This window comes from Solea senegalensis, linkage group LG21, assembly GCF_019176455.1.
Source record: "Solea senegalensis isolate Sse05_10M linkage group LG21, IFAPA_SoseM_1, whole genome shotgun sequence".
Taxonomy (NCBI): Eukaryota; Metazoa; Chordata; class Actinopteri; order Pleuronectiformes; family Soleidae; genus Solea; species Solea senegalensis.
The window spans coordinates 11,076,982-11,093,801 of NC_058040.1; the positions used below are offsets into that span (position 1 = coordinate 11,076,982).

The following is a 16,820-nucleotide window of genomic DNA, read 5'->3' on the forward strand; positions in this document are numbered from 1 at the left end:
ATCTCCCAGCATGCTTTGGGCGGACTATCCCTGGTGTGATTGGTCATTACAGGGCAACATTAGATCGTTCTGATTGGAGGAGGGCGAATGTTCGTCAAATTGCGTCCTTTTCACGCGCTAATTGGAGAATGGAGTGATTGATCATGTGCATTTAGTGAACTGAGCTTGATACTGTTGACAATAAAACCCACTTGACTTGACTATAATCCTTTTGTATGGTTTTATTTGTGGGTAATAATTCTTTTAGGCCAATAGTGACACGTAAATAAAATGACCCTATGATGGTCTTGTGACCTATCCCCCACCTTTCAGCCCATGTGGAGGATAAGGTGATACAAGATGGATTGGTTTTATAATTTGGTACTGAAGAAATCTCAAATGGCACAGCTGGTGCCAAACTGTGCCGAATTGGAGAATGCCTAGGCAACTCTTTAATAAAACTGCAGTCATTTTGCTATGTTACACTTCAGTAGCATCAGTCTTTGCACAGCTAATGTCCACATGTTGTTGCACAATATCCTTGAAAGGTCAAAGGTCATTTTGCTTTAAAATGACAAATCCTAAAAAAACAAATCCTTAATTTATGCTGGGTTCCATCTACATTTACTCTAACACAGTGGTATATACAATGATGTGATGCAATTTCACAAGTATTATCTTTATTTTGATACCAAGATAATTCACATAGAGCTTGTAATTGTAGAGATATACGCTATTTATTTTGTGCCTCAAAGATCATTTTAAAATAATACAAATAAAAAACAATCCGAGTCATTTCTATTCTAGTCAGGCTCTGTTATCGGCATGTTTTGTTCTCTTTTTGCCTCTCTTTTACTGAATTGGCAGTATATGCGAGATAATAACATCTACAGTACTTTGTTGTATTTCCATAAAGATGCTGACAGTATATGTTCAGCTGTTAAATGAAACAACCATGGAGCAGGATTATAGAACAATCATGGCTGTTGATTCAAGACTCAGAGGAGCAACAGTGTCCCGTCACGTCATGTGCATCACAATCTTGACTTGGTTCTTGTTGATTCCTAAAACAGAAGCAAACGGAGCTCAGTCACATGTTGGTAACATCATTTAACATTGTCTGAAACTCTGTGTACTGACCACCATCAAATGGCCATTCTTTGCCCTGTAGACAGTGGACTCCTGACCACTCTTGAAGTCCACAAATCCCTCTCTGCCCGGCTGAATGTCAAATCGCACGCTGCAGGTGGACAAAAGAAGTTCACATAAATTAGACAAAGTCTTTGACTTGGTGTTTTTTACCATTTACATGTTCTATCTTTAAAATGAAAACTACAACATCAATCCTGTACCTGCCCTGGACCACATGGATGCAGTTCTGCTTGTTGGCAATAACACTCAGTTTGGTCAGGGCCTCAAACAGGTGATCACACTGCAGGACCAGATCACCCTGGAAGAACAAAGGCCTCCAGTCAGTCAGATGTTACATCCCATGAAGACTGTGTGAGCTGATCTAGTGTCTGCATCAGTTTACTGCAGCTCAGCCTTCATCATGGACAATAACAAGGTTTTCAGTGAGGGATGGGGATCGATATCAGTCCAATATCTGCCAAAATCACTGGATAAAAATCCAATACAATGCTTCACTATGCACAGATTGTGAAAATGTAAATAAAAAGCATTTTAGCTGAGTCATGTTTGCTGTTTATTTCTTCTTTTTTGGGGAGAACAATATTTGTGACACAGCTGGAGAATGTCTTTGAAATGACTCACTTCATAGTTCATAAATGGTCTAAAAATGACTGTATCGGACTGATATCGAGTTTGGTCATCAGTCACAAAAAGTGGTATCGTCCCATCCCTATTTGTCAGTTATTGTTGGAAATCACAATGTCAAGGTTGACATTTAAAACAATGCACACAAATAACGGAATCAGGAAACAGTCACACATTTTGGGAGTTCAGTATTTTGTGTCCCCTTGTCCTTTTTTAGCACGAGACAAGAAAGAATCCCAACCTTGTTCAAAAAAAAGTAACTAAGTAACTTCTAGGTAATTCTTTTTTTTAGACCAGTACTTTTACTTGTACTGAAGTAAAATGTTGTCAAAACAGTGGCACTTTCACCTGAGTAAAATATTTCACCACTATTTCCACCTGTGGTAAAATAGAATACCTTGGGTCTGATGTATGACACTGATAATCGCATGTATTCGAAATAACCAAACGCATGTCTGTGTATTTTGTTTCTTTGTTTGTCTACATAGCGTTTGTTGTATTTGTTTGTTTTGCCCTTCTGTAGGTACAGTTGCCATCAGCACCAGTCCTACTGTACCTTTTTCTTGACATCATCGCATGTAACATGAAGGATCAGGAAGTTGTCGCTCAGGTTGCTCACTGACACACCTATAAAGAAAAATCATGCATGTATAAAATATAACATTATATAACATTTTTATGAGAACGATGCTTGTTTTGTCTCCTCCCATGTCACCTTTCAGAGCACTGTAATCTATCCTCTGCTTGACCTTGGCCTCTTCTGCGAGGTAGGCGGCCTCCAGGGTAAAGATGAGCTGCCGAGGACGAGGTCTGAAGCCGTTCCTGTCGTACTTGACCACCGGCACGCTGTACTGTGGGCACAGACACACACCGGGTCAGAGTGGATACACGTCAGCATGGATCAGTACAAGTTAAAGCCATGTTCCTTTAGTTTAATGTTCCTTTACCTTAATTTGCTCGTGTCTTATCATCTGAAGCACTTTGATGTTGATGTCGTCTGTGCCTTTAAAAAAAAAAAGGAGATACTAATAACAATCCCTTAAATATTATTAAGTAAAAAAATAAAATATTTATTCACAATCAGTGATTAATATTGTTCAGCAGTATTCTGTAATTAATATTGTTGTTATTGTGATCGTGGTGGGGGTATAGTATTTTCACCAGTGATAATTAAAATATTACCATTAATGATAATATAATGAAAATCATAATATTACTAATATTATAAGCATTATATTACTTTTGTTATTCATGATGATCAGATTTTGTGTATATGGTGATAATGACAATGATACTTGTATAATGTATAATGTAATATATAAAAACTGAAATAGCTATATAAACTCTTGGTGCAGAGAGAAGTGGTGGGACCTGATAGGTTTCAACTTCTTCCCACTCCTGAAAGTATTTCTAAACACTACACATCTAATCTAATGTACAGCACTGCAGCACCATACCAGTACAATAAAGTACAAAAAATAAAAAATAAAAGGTTCTGCCGTCATACCTATCCTGGTGTCCAGGAACGGTCTGCACACACTGAAGGGATAGTTTTCTTTCTTTCCTTTAAACATGGAGCTAGCCTGTAATTTTAACATGAGCTGGAAACAGGAACATAATATTAAAGAATGATTACATGAAGTAAAAAAAAGAATATGCAGTAATTATAATATATAGTGTGAACTTTAGATAGAAATACATACACATACACTCTGCATTAGTAATTTATCTCAATATCTCATAGACTGAACATTATAGACTACCTGTGCTTTCCTCTGTGGAGTGATTCCACTAATGTACTTCCGTACCATGTGGCGAATGTAGACCTGCTTCAAGACTTGGGACACCTTCATTTGAAATAAAAGCAAAGTGGTTCATAAGCTGCTTAATTTGACCACAGGTGAAGACCTCTGAAGAACCACTTACCTCCTGCATTATAGGTGGAGGTGTGAGCCAGAAGTCTTTGTGCAGTACTGTTTGTGGAAGGTTCTCCTTCAGTCGCGTCAGGTAGTTCTGCCGCACATACGCCAGGTACTCGCTGTTGTCAACGCACGCTGGGTGATGTCTGGTCATGAAACCTTTAATGAACCTAGAACAGAATCAACAGGCAGGTGACGACATCTCATCTCAGCAAACCTCAAATTAAGACTTCATCCACTTACTTCTTGATGACCTTGACAGCCCACGATCTCTTTTCTCGCTCCTTTCTGGCCCTGAGTCCTCTCCAGCAAGTCTCAATTTTAGTGGCTGAAAATATCATATTATCATTATAATAATTTGTGTTCAAAGTGTTTGTGCCTGAATGACAACTTGTGCACCTCTTACCAGCTTCTCTCTGCTTCTGGAAGTCTCCTTTGACTCTGTAACCCTTGTACTTGGCCTGAATCCGTGTTGCTGCAACAGTAACACATAAATGTGTAAATGTGATGTTTTTGATGCCTAAAATACAAATTGATTTACAACAACTACATCTTACCGAGCTTGTGTTTGCACTCCTGAAAGGCGTCTTCTGTGGCAAACAGAGTTCTTGGATGGCGGATGAAAATTTTTGTCCTTCAGGGGAGACAGTTCAGACAGTCAGTTCTGAATTTCCTTCCTTGTAAACCAGTGTCCACCGAAGACAGTCTACGCTTACCTGCCCATCTTGTACTCGTTAGATTTGTAGCCCAGGTGTTTGATGAGGCGGTGCACACCCTCTGCTGCTGTCCCCTTCCAGTTGGGCCAGGTGTCGGGACACAGAGGCTTATACCTGAGCACGGACAAATGCAACACACTCACACACTGCAGTGCACCATGGAAAAATGAGGACATAGCAAAACGTGAATGAAAGTGGGAGCAGCGTGTGCTCATATACCTCTGGAGGAAGATCTCATATTTACGGCGGTAAGCAAATCCAGCGCGCCTGACCCTTAAGTGCTCCATCAGCCCCAGGTACTTAACCTGATGTCTCACCAGCACGTCATCAAAGCGTCCTGCAGGAGACACAGCATAAGAGGTCATGCGTCAAAAGTGTCCGGTCCTTACTTGTTGTTCAACACTTGTTCGGCTCACCTGGCTGCTTGGCTTCATTGGGTTTAATGCAGCGGACGTACCAAGGCTCTTTGGACATCAAGATCTCTGTCAGTCCCACCAGGCTGCTCTTAAACTGAGTCACCACCTGTCGCGTTAAAGCACATTAGACGAGAATTAGATACGAGGAGTAATATTTTATTTTATAATAGAACAGCGGTCCAGAAGCACTTCTCACAGTCTCAGGTCTCCTCTTGCTGTCCGGCTCAGTCGATGGAAAACAGAGCTTGATGATAGCATTTTTGGACTGTCGCATGACCTAAAGATGAAGAAGAAGAACAGGAAACCTGTGTCGTCACCCAACAAGTCAAACAAATGTCTCTTTATGGAATATGGTGTCTTTGTGTAGTACACTGAATTCCATATATTTGGGTACATTTTCAAATATAATCACCAACAAATCTAAGTATCACTCGGTCTCAAAGGATACAAATTTAGTGAGTTTACCTCTTTTCCATTGCGATACAACAAATCATTGTTTTTGTCCAAGAATCCTGACCGTATTCAGAAGAAAGACGAAGATTAGGTATGTTTTCAAAACAACATTTTCCAAATACTCCACCTCATTACAAACAGAAAATTCAATTTGTAAGCATCCTCTGATCACTTCTAAATAGGCTCATTTAATGGTATTTTATGAAAGAAAGGCATTTGCAGATAAGTAAGAAATTCTAAAGGAATATTTAATCTCTCACCAACAACACAATAGGTCACTTCCCCAGCGTAGTGCAGCAGTCGGAAATCCCCTCTGTCCATGGTTTTCCTCGTCTTTTGGTCTGCTAGTTTATGTCTACACGATAGGGAAGAGTCATTATTGGTTATCATGATATTTAGAGATTTAGGATAGGTTGGCTTAGTCATATACCTGATCCATGCTGTATTTCCTGTGTAGCATAAGTGTTTCACTCACGTGACAAAATGAGGGTGGCCACCAATCTTTTCCTCCATCTTGTCCAGGAAAGTTAGATCAGTTGCTTCTCCCGGAAGTAAACATTCCTCATCCTATGTGACAGAACGATCATGAGTCAGTCAACCACGTGCCATAATATTGTCAAAAGGACCATAAATCGGTCACAGCATTACCAACAGTGAGATGATTCCTCTGTATTTCTCCTCCACAAGGTCACATATGATCTTATTGTTGAAATATGGCACTGGTTCCCACTGTGCATAGGACAAAAAAATACATTCAGAAACCACATTTGTAGCAGTGCGTGTCACTTATATGAGGAAAATACAAGGAGGAGTTGTGTCGTTACTTCAATTCCCTCCATCTCGTACTCCTCCTGCTCGGATTTGAGGGTCAGTTGGATGAAAAGCTGCTGCAGCTTCTCGTTGCAATAGTTGATGCAAAACTGCTCAAAGCTGTAATTTTTATTTTATTTTTTAAAAAGGGTGATATGTAATTTCACACATTTGCTGTTGAAGAATAATCAGATTTGTTGCTGCTGTGGTTTTTACCTGTTCACGCTGAAAACCTCAAACCCGTAGATGTCCAACAAGCCAATCACTGTCTTTCTGGAGGAATCCTTGATTTAACACAAACACAAAGTTATGCTTTTGATTTTGTTTTCTTATTCGCTTAGTTAGAATCTTATTTCATCCATTTTCTCACATTGATATTTTTTGATATATTTCATTGATATTTTTCTCATTTACACACCTTGTTAGCTAAAGATTCGTTGATCTTGTTGACCAACCAGGTGAACGTGCGGCCATAGATGGCTTTGGCAAGGGCATCCCTGGCATATACTGCATGGTCCACAGAGAAGGGACTGAACACCTGAAACATCACAGTATGGGTTATGATGTAGAATAAATGTTGCAAACAACATGTAAACATACTCAAAGCCTAAAATCACCTCCTCTGTTTTGGCTTCAATCTTCTTGTGGGTTAAGCCCTGTTGTAGAACATCAGCAGGAATCCCCAGCAACTGCACAGCAAAGGAAAGAAATTGATATTTGTAGTCAAAAGTCAAAAAAATGATTTTTGTTAATTCAAACATTGAACTCTCTCTGTGTTTCTGAGTATCAGCATTTTGTTTCATTCCCTACCTCAAACAGACAGACATTAACGCTAAATAGCACTACAAATTTGGGACAGGTTGGAGTGCATCTATAATAAAGAAGAGCCCAAGAAAAGTTTCAAGTGAATTTAATTGCTCAAAAAACACATGCACCTTGGTCTTTGACCCGCAAGTATAAACGGAAATCATGTGGCAGCGGAGTCTTTCTTCGGACAGCACCGCAACCACAAGAGCCATGCTCCATCAAATTTGCGTCACGATTAACATGAACAGCAGGTGCGAAACATACGGAATTCAACAGATTCAATACGCACTAGCTTATAGAGAGATATGCCGCCACCTACGGGGCAGAGTTACACGTACGTGACCAATAAATCATCGATTTTCTCCTGCACATGTATACTCCGACTCGGCGAGTTGTCTGACTGCCTGTCTTAGTCGGACTACAGCCTTAGTTCGATTAAACTGTGTAAATGTACTAAATAAGTCGTTCAGCGGTTTAAAGGGGTAAAGGTGTCCTGCCCCCACCCAGCCCAGCACTGCCAGTTTACGCACAAAGAAGATGCTCCCTGAGTCTGATAGTATTTGGTTGACAGATCTTGTTTTCAAATGAAGAACAAGGCATACAAATAATGTGGCATCCTTTCTTTTCACTAAAGAAATCACCAAAACGTTACACACCACAGATTTAATAACTTTTAACATGGCATACATACATCAGAACCTTTAAATTAAAGGTTAGGTTAAATCCTCACCTTTGACACCCAGTGCATTTCCTGGTTGTTGTTGAGAGTGGCGTATCCTCGAGTATCTGCTTCAAACTTGATGTTACCCAGGTGGAGCACACTAGCAATAATCCCAAACAGGCTCTGCATTACACCCAAAGAGAAAAACGATCACACGTGGTTTTATATCATTTATTCCAGCTTAAATTTGTAAAGTAATGAAGTGCGCTTCCTCACCTCAATATCGCTCTCACTGAACTCTATGACAGAGAGGGCCTTTCGCACCCTCCTCCAATCACTTTTATCGTTGATAGAGCTAACTTTGGCACATTCACCCTGTGGAAGACAAAGGATTAGAGACATGAAACAAAGCAGATCAATAAAGTGTTTTCTTTGAATGCTGACCTGCACCAGATAACTGTAGTGCTGGCAGTTTCTCTGTAGGCCGAGCCAGCGGAGCAGATCTTCCTCCCCTCCTTCCACCAGCTGATAGAAGATGTGAAAATTCCTCTCTCCGTGATTCTGGTGGACCACACGGGACTTCTCCAACAGGTAGCTTAGGATGTGACCGCCAACTGCACCGCCCTGAGGAAAGAAGGTTATCTTTAACCTAAAGGTCTTTACATTGCTGTGTTACAGTTACACTGTAAAAATGCATCAACATCTGGTTCTGATTTTATTCCACCTGATGATCAAACTGGATGTCCATATATTTTCCAAAGCGGCTCGAGTTGTCGTTCTTCAGAGTTTTGGCATTTCCAAAAGCCTGGAAGATACAAAACACACAAGTGTCATCAAAAATGACTGATCTTAAACACAATATCACATCAATAAATGCACACACAGCTCACTGACCTCGAGCACTGGATTGGAGAGAAGAAGCCGGTCTCGAACATTGTTCAGGAGTCTGGTACTCGGGCAGCTGACAGCGTAGTACTGGAGGATTTTCTTGGAGGCCTCGGTCTTGCCGGCCCCGCTTTCCCCGGAGATCAGGATGAAGTGGTTGTTGTACTCGGACAGCATCGTGCGGAAGACGTTGTCTGCCAGAGCATAACTGTGAGGACAGTGACGGTTCAGTCATAGACATTTGCTATTGGAGTATTTCATGCTGCACAATCAGACATTTCAGAAAGACATTTCTGCTCCGGAATAAAGGAACGTCTTACATATGAGGTGGCAGCTCAAAGAAGTTAACGCCCATGTAGGTGTCCATTTGCTTCTTGCTGTAGATGTCTAAATCTTTGTACGGATTGACCGACACCAGCAGAGTCCCGATGTAGGTCTGCAAAGCGAGACAAGGAGAGGAAGTCATAGTCTGCAACGTTTGCACATTTAATAATGGAGACAATTGTTTTTCTCACATTAAAAGTCCTTCAACAGTGTGGTGACTGTGCGTCATTCGACTGATAAGTACGTTTGTTCCTCTTATCAAAAGCAATAAATTTGGCTGATCATTTTTTGTAACCTCACAAACAGCAGTGACCTTTATAGTGCTGACTCTGCGAAGGAAAGGACAGGAGCTACTGTGTCAGCAACACAAGGTGCCAGATTTAGCAGAAGACAACGCAGCATCAGGACCTTGTGGGGATCAAAGGTGGAGGCCATAAAGCTTAATTAGAGCGCGGGAGAAGGAGGAATAGCGCAGCCTGGTTCTCCAAAATGAAACGTACACAGGAAACACTCACGTAAATGAGATTCTCATGGAAGCGCTTCCTCAGGTTGTCCAGGAAGGCACTCTCACTCGTGTAGGCGTCCAAAAGAACAAAATCCTGTATGCCCACGCGATCCCGAGCTGTCAGCGAGGCCTCCATGTTCCTCAGGATCTGGTTACACCGCACATCCAGGCTCTACGCCAAATCAAGAGCACATCAGTGACATTTCAGGGAAACTGGGCATCACAAGGAAAGAACTATTGTGTATAACATGACATTATTATTATTGAGGTGAACCTCTTTGAATGGATCCTATAGAATCCACATCATATACAAATACAGATCATATACACAGCACATTTTGCAGAGTTAAATTATCACAATACACTCTGGAATATTGTTAAAGTAACACAGTGTTACTTTAATGTTGCAAAGATGACATAAAACAACAGTTAACAACAAAAAATTATTAAAATATCTCAAAATGTGCCTTCTTTAACAAAATGTACCTACATATATTATTTCCATTCATCATGTCCCATCCCATGCTTTCGTCAGAAGTTATCTGTGTTCTGTGGAAGCTGTCACTCAAGAACTCAACCACACACACTGATTTACTGTATATTTCCCACAGAAATAATGACTAACATCCTGTCTGTCTGTCCATATATCACTGACTTCCAGTCGGAGCTGTTAGCGGCCTTGACTGCATCCTTTATGCCCATGACAAATCTAAATTCAGCCGACCACTATCTAATCTGTGCTCTCTGAAGAACCGTATGTCATGATCATAGCAAGGGACAACACAAACACCAAAACACTCCATCATGTGTATGACAATTCCATATGGGCTTCAAACAATGACTAAAACATAAAATACAACATTTGACTTAATCAAGCATGATCCAAATGGGGATTATTAATCTATGAACAGGATTTGCTCCGTTACTTAATTCCCGACAGAATAAGTGAAATAATCAGCAAATGTGACATCACGCATTTTAATTACGGAGCTATGAAAGGTGCCCAGTATTAGGCTTCAGTCGTTTGACTCTCGTCACTGCCAACCACTGTTGGCCTGTCACCAAGTCTGAGCAACTGACAAAAACGAGCCGAGCCAGAAATGTCACAATAAGTAAAAAATAATTAACCTGTTCAACACCTGGAAAAAAGTGTGAAAAGTTACCTGTCCTGAAGGTCCCTGATGTTTGTGCGTGTGTGTGTCAGTGTCACTGCCTCAGTTTTTCTGAACTCAATGTGGGGTTTTATTGAGAGGGGGAAGGGGGGGTGGACAGTAGCATGACAGGAAACCCAGATAGATCACAGCCCTCACTTCCTTCAATGGGAAACCATCAATAAGGTGGTGCCTGTCCACAAGAGGAAGAACATCTCAATTCTGTAGTTTATCAAATGAGTACAGACTGAGGAGGAGGAGGACTTTTAAATCTGAGAGCCTTGCCAGACATGGTCTTTGTAGTGATAACACAAGAAACCAAATTCTGAAACTGTTTCTTACTTCATCACAGAGGTTGAAAATGTTGATTTATTTGTGGTCAAATTAAAGTAAAGTACAGCTCGTCTGTCCTGTGTTGTTGTTGCTCACTGTAGCTGAGAGCGTGAGGCAGAGATTTTCTGAAATGTGACCTCTACTGAATACACACGGACAATTTTGTGAAAAAGCAAAGAGCAATTTTTTTGTTTACCTTTTGAATTAACTGTGGAAGAAACCTTCAGGGGTTAGAGGGAAACATTACCCCAGATCAACACAACACTGTCATGTGTATAAGATAACACAAAAAAAATTATAAAAAAAAACCAACCGTAAAACATCAAATTTTGATGTCAATGTCAACATCGGAACAGGAAAGTCTATCTGACTAGCAGACCGGGCGCTCCATTGTCCCCGTCTATCCAGTATGTGTGCAGGATCCTGTTACGGAGCCACAAAGTGGCAGTTAGGCTCTTGAAAGAGATAGCACTCCTCATGGGCCATTGACTGACACCACACATCGCCCAGGGCAACACACATTTCGGGGGCTCCAGGTGTCCAGAGAAACCTGACCGTCAACAGGGCCTCCATCGCTCTGGTCCACTATAGAACCTCCTGTGTCGCTACAGTTTCACACTGAACTGCTTGACATATCCATGCCACACACACCATGGCAATGGGAATCAAATAAAACCAACATTAATTATGTTTTGGACACTTGGCAGTGGAATAAGCGGAAAGTGAAGGTTCTTGTGATCCAGGTCATTGTAATCTTCAGGAGTTGGATATAAATGGTTGGACTTGCTTTAATCAGATTGAAGACGTTTCACCTCTTCTTCAATTCCCGTGGGAAAAAATAACCCCCTTTACAATCCAAATACCTGGACTTTTCCACTAGTCAGTCAGAACAGAATTAACCTTCATTTTTGCTGTGTTTCTTTTCCACTTTGCATTTGAGCTCTTTACTGAGACGATGAAAAGAAGAAGAAGAAGAAGATAATGATGACAACAATCCAAAATCAGAGAGCAGACAGAGCTGAGGTGATCGTGCTCTGGAGATATTTCACCCAGTAATTTGAGCTGAAATAAAGCCAGCTATATTGGAAGATTCTATAATCAGAGTTGGAGAATATAACAACAAAACAGAAACCGAGATCATGTTCATGTGAAGCCATATCCATGTCATTACCTCCTTCACTTCCAAAGCCATGTGTGTCATGGTCGATTCAGTCCCGTGTGAGGATGATTCTGATGAATCCAAACTTCTATAAACGCTGAGTCTTCTGTTAAAATTCTCAAACAGACACAGCCTTTAACTGCAGGGTTCAGTGAGCGACAAGTCCCGCCATAACTCCGAGTCTTCTCTCTGTCCTGTGTCTCTCAGGTTTGCATTAGTCCCTGATTCAAACACCGGCTCACACCAGGTCCAGAACCACACCTGGGACAGAGAGGCTGGGGAGGCAGAGGAGGAGGAGGAGGAGGAGGAGGAGGATGGTACTGCTGTCCCTTCTGTCTCTGTAGAACACTGAGCTGGTTAAACATTCATGGAGCCCAGGCAGCAAACCTTCATCCAGCGCTCCACCTGAGTGTTGAACAGCTACACTGTGTGTTTACGGAAGGATGTGTGTGTGTGTGTGTGTGTGTGCAGGTATGTAATACAAGGATGAGGTAACTCTATCTTCACAGGGACCCCTCCTCTCCCTCCTCCCCACAAAATTACTGCGCAGGTATTCGATTACTGATCTTTGATTAGGCAGATGCATTTCAAACTAATTACTAACTGCTCATTAGAGCCACGGGGATCAGATCATCAATCACACAATGACTTACAGACTTACACAAATAACCCTCTGTAATTACCGTGAATCTCTTTGATTAAATGTCAAATAAAAAAGTATAGATTGTGGTAGAATTGGATTTTTTTTTTTGTCCCGTTACAGTAAACCAAATATTTTAAACATTATATCAGTTGTCACAAAGTCAAAAATTAAATTGATGAAACCTTTTAACTTTTATTCAAAGCTATATAATAGTATCATCAAAGTCACATAGTGCTGCTTTTCTGCACATCTTTTTGTTTTGGTGAAGCAGTGACAGCTATAGGCCAGCAGGCAACTTAATGATGCCCTCAAATTCCTTCTGTTTAAATTTTAACATTGCGCTTCCTGTAGGTATAAACAAAGGCATCTTACGTTACTGCCTGAAGACTGGCCGAAACACACGGTGACATAAGATGCTGGGGAAAAAAAACCCCAGGAATTAACATAATGTAATCCATTATGCAAATACGTGGGGAGGAGGATTTTCTGTATAGAATCTTTAAAGATGACCTCTGCTCTCAGATTTGGGACGCAACACAACGTACGGCCGCACACTTACAGGAGACAATGGTGACATGTTATTGGATTACAGTACAGTGCACCACTGGAAAACCTAAGTGTCCATGCGAGTATTGTCATCTGGGCTCTCACGTATGCGTGCGTATAAAGACGTGTGAATGTTTGACAATTATTGTTAAATCTGGCACAACATTTTGGGAATGCAGAAAACCTACTAGCCCAATTGGGTTGGTAAAAATTGTCTGATATTATGTCAAATTAGTGAGTGCATTAACATCCTGTATGTCCTCACTGAAATTAATATACAAACCTCTTACATCCATTGTTTTTTTTTTGTCCACACCACTTATTCTACAGACTCTATCCAATAACAAGACAGCATGCAATTGTTCAATGAAATTTGAAATCAACATGTGATCAAAGCTAAAGCAAAACATAAAACCCTAAATATCACATAAATACTTCACAAAGCACAGGCTGTAAGAATGTTGCTGCCGTGATCATATGAGCTAAAATGTGTCATATTGCAGCAGAATAACCTCACCTCATCCAAACCTTCCTTTAAAACTGTACTGGAGAACTTATGTAACCTTCACTTGTTTGTATTGTAATATGTATAAAAGACCCGTCTTGTGGTTATGAAAAACAACAATTCATACAATACATACAACTAGTAAACTAACAAAAGACTAAACAATTATTTTATCTTCAATTTCTGCAAAATGAAAATTATTTCAGTTACAGATAAAGTGTTATTTTTTCGCAAACACTTTCAGACAGGAAAAAGTGCTACAGCTGGATCCCAAATGAAAGCCTATTCAAAATTACATTTTGCTTTTTGAAATCAATGACAGTCAAGAAGACAAAGAATCTGAGCATTAATCAATACATAAAATATAAAATAGTAACTTCCTTAAGCACTTGGTGGTGGACAAGCTTCAGTCCTTGGTAACTTTTGTGGTGTTGATGAAATGCTTTGGCGACAGCTTATTTTCTGTCAATTAAGCTTCTTGAATTATATCCCTTTATTTTCTATATTCATTTTCAGTGGGTTTTATTGTGAAAAGCTTCTTCTTCAAAGGAGACCCACACATCCGAGCCTCCACACACTTCCAATAAGAGTTAAACAACGTGGCCTCCTGCAGTAGGTTAGTGAAGACCAAGTGTCCTCGATGCTTGTCCAAATAAATATTCACAGGCTCAATTAGTCCAAAACAACTAAACTTCCCACTGATCCTTTATTCATGTGAGCAAACAGATTGCTGTTGCAGGAGAACGACTGCTGTATTAGTTTCAGAAGCAGAGCATTCACCGGAGCCAAGGGTTTCACTGATTTCCACAAACCGTTCACTGTGCAAAGACATTACATTGCCCGGAATGAAAATGTAGCTGCTAACAAGGGCTCTTAGTTTTTAAGCATGTGCATGTCAAAAACTGACCTGTGAGTCCATGTTCTTGATGTAAAGCTGTGCTGGAGTTCTGTATTCTTCTGTGTTCTGTCCCAGCAGCTGATGTGACCGGAGGATGAGGACGAGAGGCTGTACAGTATATGTGTATTTATGACTGTCCCATAATGCAGCAGCCTCAGCATGTCCTCGCTCTCTGTCCTACTTTTTTTAATATCGACCTTATTCAATTAAAAACTGTGCAGACAGAGGTTTGAAAGACACCAACAGCTAAACAAAGATTCTTAACAAAGATAAGGGTTACAGGTTACATGTTATCAGTCATATAATCTTGCGGCATTGAAACACAGTCACTTTTGTTTCCCCCATCACATGTCTGAGGAAAACACGGTGCTACATGATTTATCAGATATGTATTTACATTTTAAATCTATAAAACTTACACTTTTACAGTTGTTGCTTTATTTGAACAAAGGCAAGGGAAGCAGGATAAGTTGCTTCCAGCAGATCCTGTTTGTCATCTTTCAAGCGCCTGCAGGGACGCTCTACCACTGTTTCTAACTAAATCCACATTGACTCATGAATAAAACTGTCGCCACAGACATTTCAACTGTGGAAAACAGAACGTCACATGATGTTGAAAGCAAAATTCTGTACATTTATGTAAGTAAAGGATCGGAGTACGTCTTATGTCACTGTACCACTGTAACACTCCCCCAAATTTCACTTTATCTCAGTTTGCAAAGATTTCAAACCTTTCAGTTAAACCAAAAAAAAACGTCTCCATAAAGTCTCTTATGAGATTACCAATGAAGACACTGGACACAGCAGCCAGACACACACCTGTGAAGAAGTGTTGCCGCTCACAACAGACAGTAAAAAGGAGATTTCTCTGCACCAACAACAGTCTGAGGGCACAGCCTGCTGACAGCTACATGCTATAACAGCCCTGCAGCCACACAGCTGCTGTGACACTGCCCGTCTTCCTCCTCCTCCTCTTCCTCTTCCTAGATAATAAATAATAAACGTGCATTTCCACATGTGTGAAAGTACAATATGGGAGGATATGAACAATACAGAACAGACTTTGTATTAACTATAAAAAGTTAGAATAGAAAGTACATTATAGACAGTTGATATTTACAGTATAAACAAGGATTGAACATGAGATATTGTATATGTGTACTGCACTTATGTAAAGTATATTGCCCTGTGGGATAAGTAACCTGTAATATTATCATTTAAACACATTAAAACATTAAAATGAGTTTCATGTCTTCACGGCAAACTGAACATTTGATTGCACCTGTAATAAGACAGGACGCCTTTCTGTTCTTGTATCCTTGTGTTTTACAGTTTCTCTGTGTGGGATACTGATACTAGTTAAGTTTCAATGCATTTTATTTATTTATTTATTTATTTATTTATTTATTTATTTATTTATTTGTATTTCAGCTGAAGTGCTTGCCTGTGTATTTCCTTTGCTGCATCTTAACCTATTTTCTTTGGCTGTTAAGGCTGAAATCTCTCTTTCACACCTTCGCATCGGGTGAAACTAACAACCCGAAGCTGGGTACATTAAGAGGGTGAACGACATGTGTTGTTTAACATAACGACCCTCTAGACAGAATATCCAGTCTATATCACAACCTTTTTATATCCTGTACTTGAAGCTAAAATGGTCATCTACTTTTTTTCCCTGTAGTTCAGTGAACACAGACTGGGTTGGAACACACAGATGGGCCCCTGGAGATTTTAGTGTTGGGTCAAATACATTGCAGACTGATCCTGAAGATTTATATTCAATATAAATATATATACAACATGTATATTGTTCGTTTTATTTGATCTTACCGTACCGTCTGTTTGATTTATCTTCTTATTTAAGGTGTAAAGTGACCTTGAGTGACCTTTATTATCTGGCTTGTTTACCCGTTCAAAATAAAATCAGGTGTCACCGAAATGACACATGATTATCTTTTGGAATGAACGCTCATCGTGATTTCTTATGAGATCTGTGTTCACTGTAATCTTAAAAAAACAAACAGAAAACACTGCTTTTATAGACCTTCCCCCACGATTCAGCCAAACAACTAACTAAGAAACACGGTAACTATTTACACAGAGACACAAATACACTTTCACCCCCCCAGAGACAAAGTCTCACATCTTTACAGGTGTGAATGTGATCTGTGTTGTTGATCACATTGTTGTGTGACTCCTCCCCTTTACCTACAGGTACTTTATTCTCTAATTGGATGTCTTGCTGAAACCTGAAACCAAAAAAGCAGGTTTAGTGGGTTACATTGTTTGACCTGGAGAGAAAGGTAACCAATCCCAAAATCCTTCATAGACGCA

The 16,820-nt window shown here is 40.2% G+C and overlaps 1 protein-coding gene across 1 annotated transcript; it reads right to left on the minus strand.

The window, feature by feature from the left end:
* Positions 1 to 642: 642 nt before the first annotated feature.
* myo1hb (myosin IHb) lies at positions 643 to 10,475 on the minus strand. The gene is made up of 32 exons (XM_044053535.1): positions 10,415 to 10,475; positions 9,262 to 9,423; positions 8,743 to 8,858; positions 8,432 to 8,630; positions 8,262 to 8,342; positions 7,982 to 8,161; positions 7,814 to 7,912; positions 7,607 to 7,720; positions 6,687 to 6,758; positions 6,488 to 6,607; positions 6,286 to 6,353; positions 6,084 to 6,189; positions 5,908 to 5,988; positions 5,735 to 5,826; positions 5,520 to 5,614; positions 5,272 to 5,318; positions 5,003 to 5,083; positions 4,807 to 4,912; positions 4,610 to 4,727; positions 4,391 to 4,504; positions 4,232 to 4,308; positions 4,081 to 4,149; positions 3,918 to 4,002; positions 3,682 to 3,844; positions 3,519 to 3,602; positions 3,263 to 3,356; positions 2,703 to 2,758; positions 2,471 to 2,606; positions 2,312 to 2,382; positions 1,332 to 1,429; positions 1,120 to 1,219; positions 643 to 1,043 (listed from the first exon to the last, which is right to left on the minus strand). Exons 2-32 carry the CDS (start codon positions 9,385 to 9,387, stop codon positions 1,014 to 1,016), a joined length of 3,078 nt encoding a protein of 1,025 aa, XP_043909470.1. The 5' UTR covers positions 9,388 to 9,423; positions 10,415 to 10,475; the 3' UTR covers positions 643 to 1,013.
* Positions 10,476 to 16,820: the final 6,345 nt, after the last annotated feature.

Coding starts and splice junctions, on each gene's coding strand:
- myo1hb (XM_044053535.1), bottom strand. CDS start 9,387: ATGGAGGCCTCGCTGACAGCTCGGGATCGCGTGGGCATACAGGATTTT. Junction 6,608..6,686: donor TTGAAGCCAAAACAGAGGAG/GTGATTTTAGGC, acceptor GTGATGTTTCAG/GTGTTCAGTCCCTTCTCTGT. Junction 5,827..5,907: donor GAGGAATCATCTCACTGTTG/GTAATGCTGTGA, acceptor TCTGTCACATAG/GATGAGGAATGTTTACTTCC.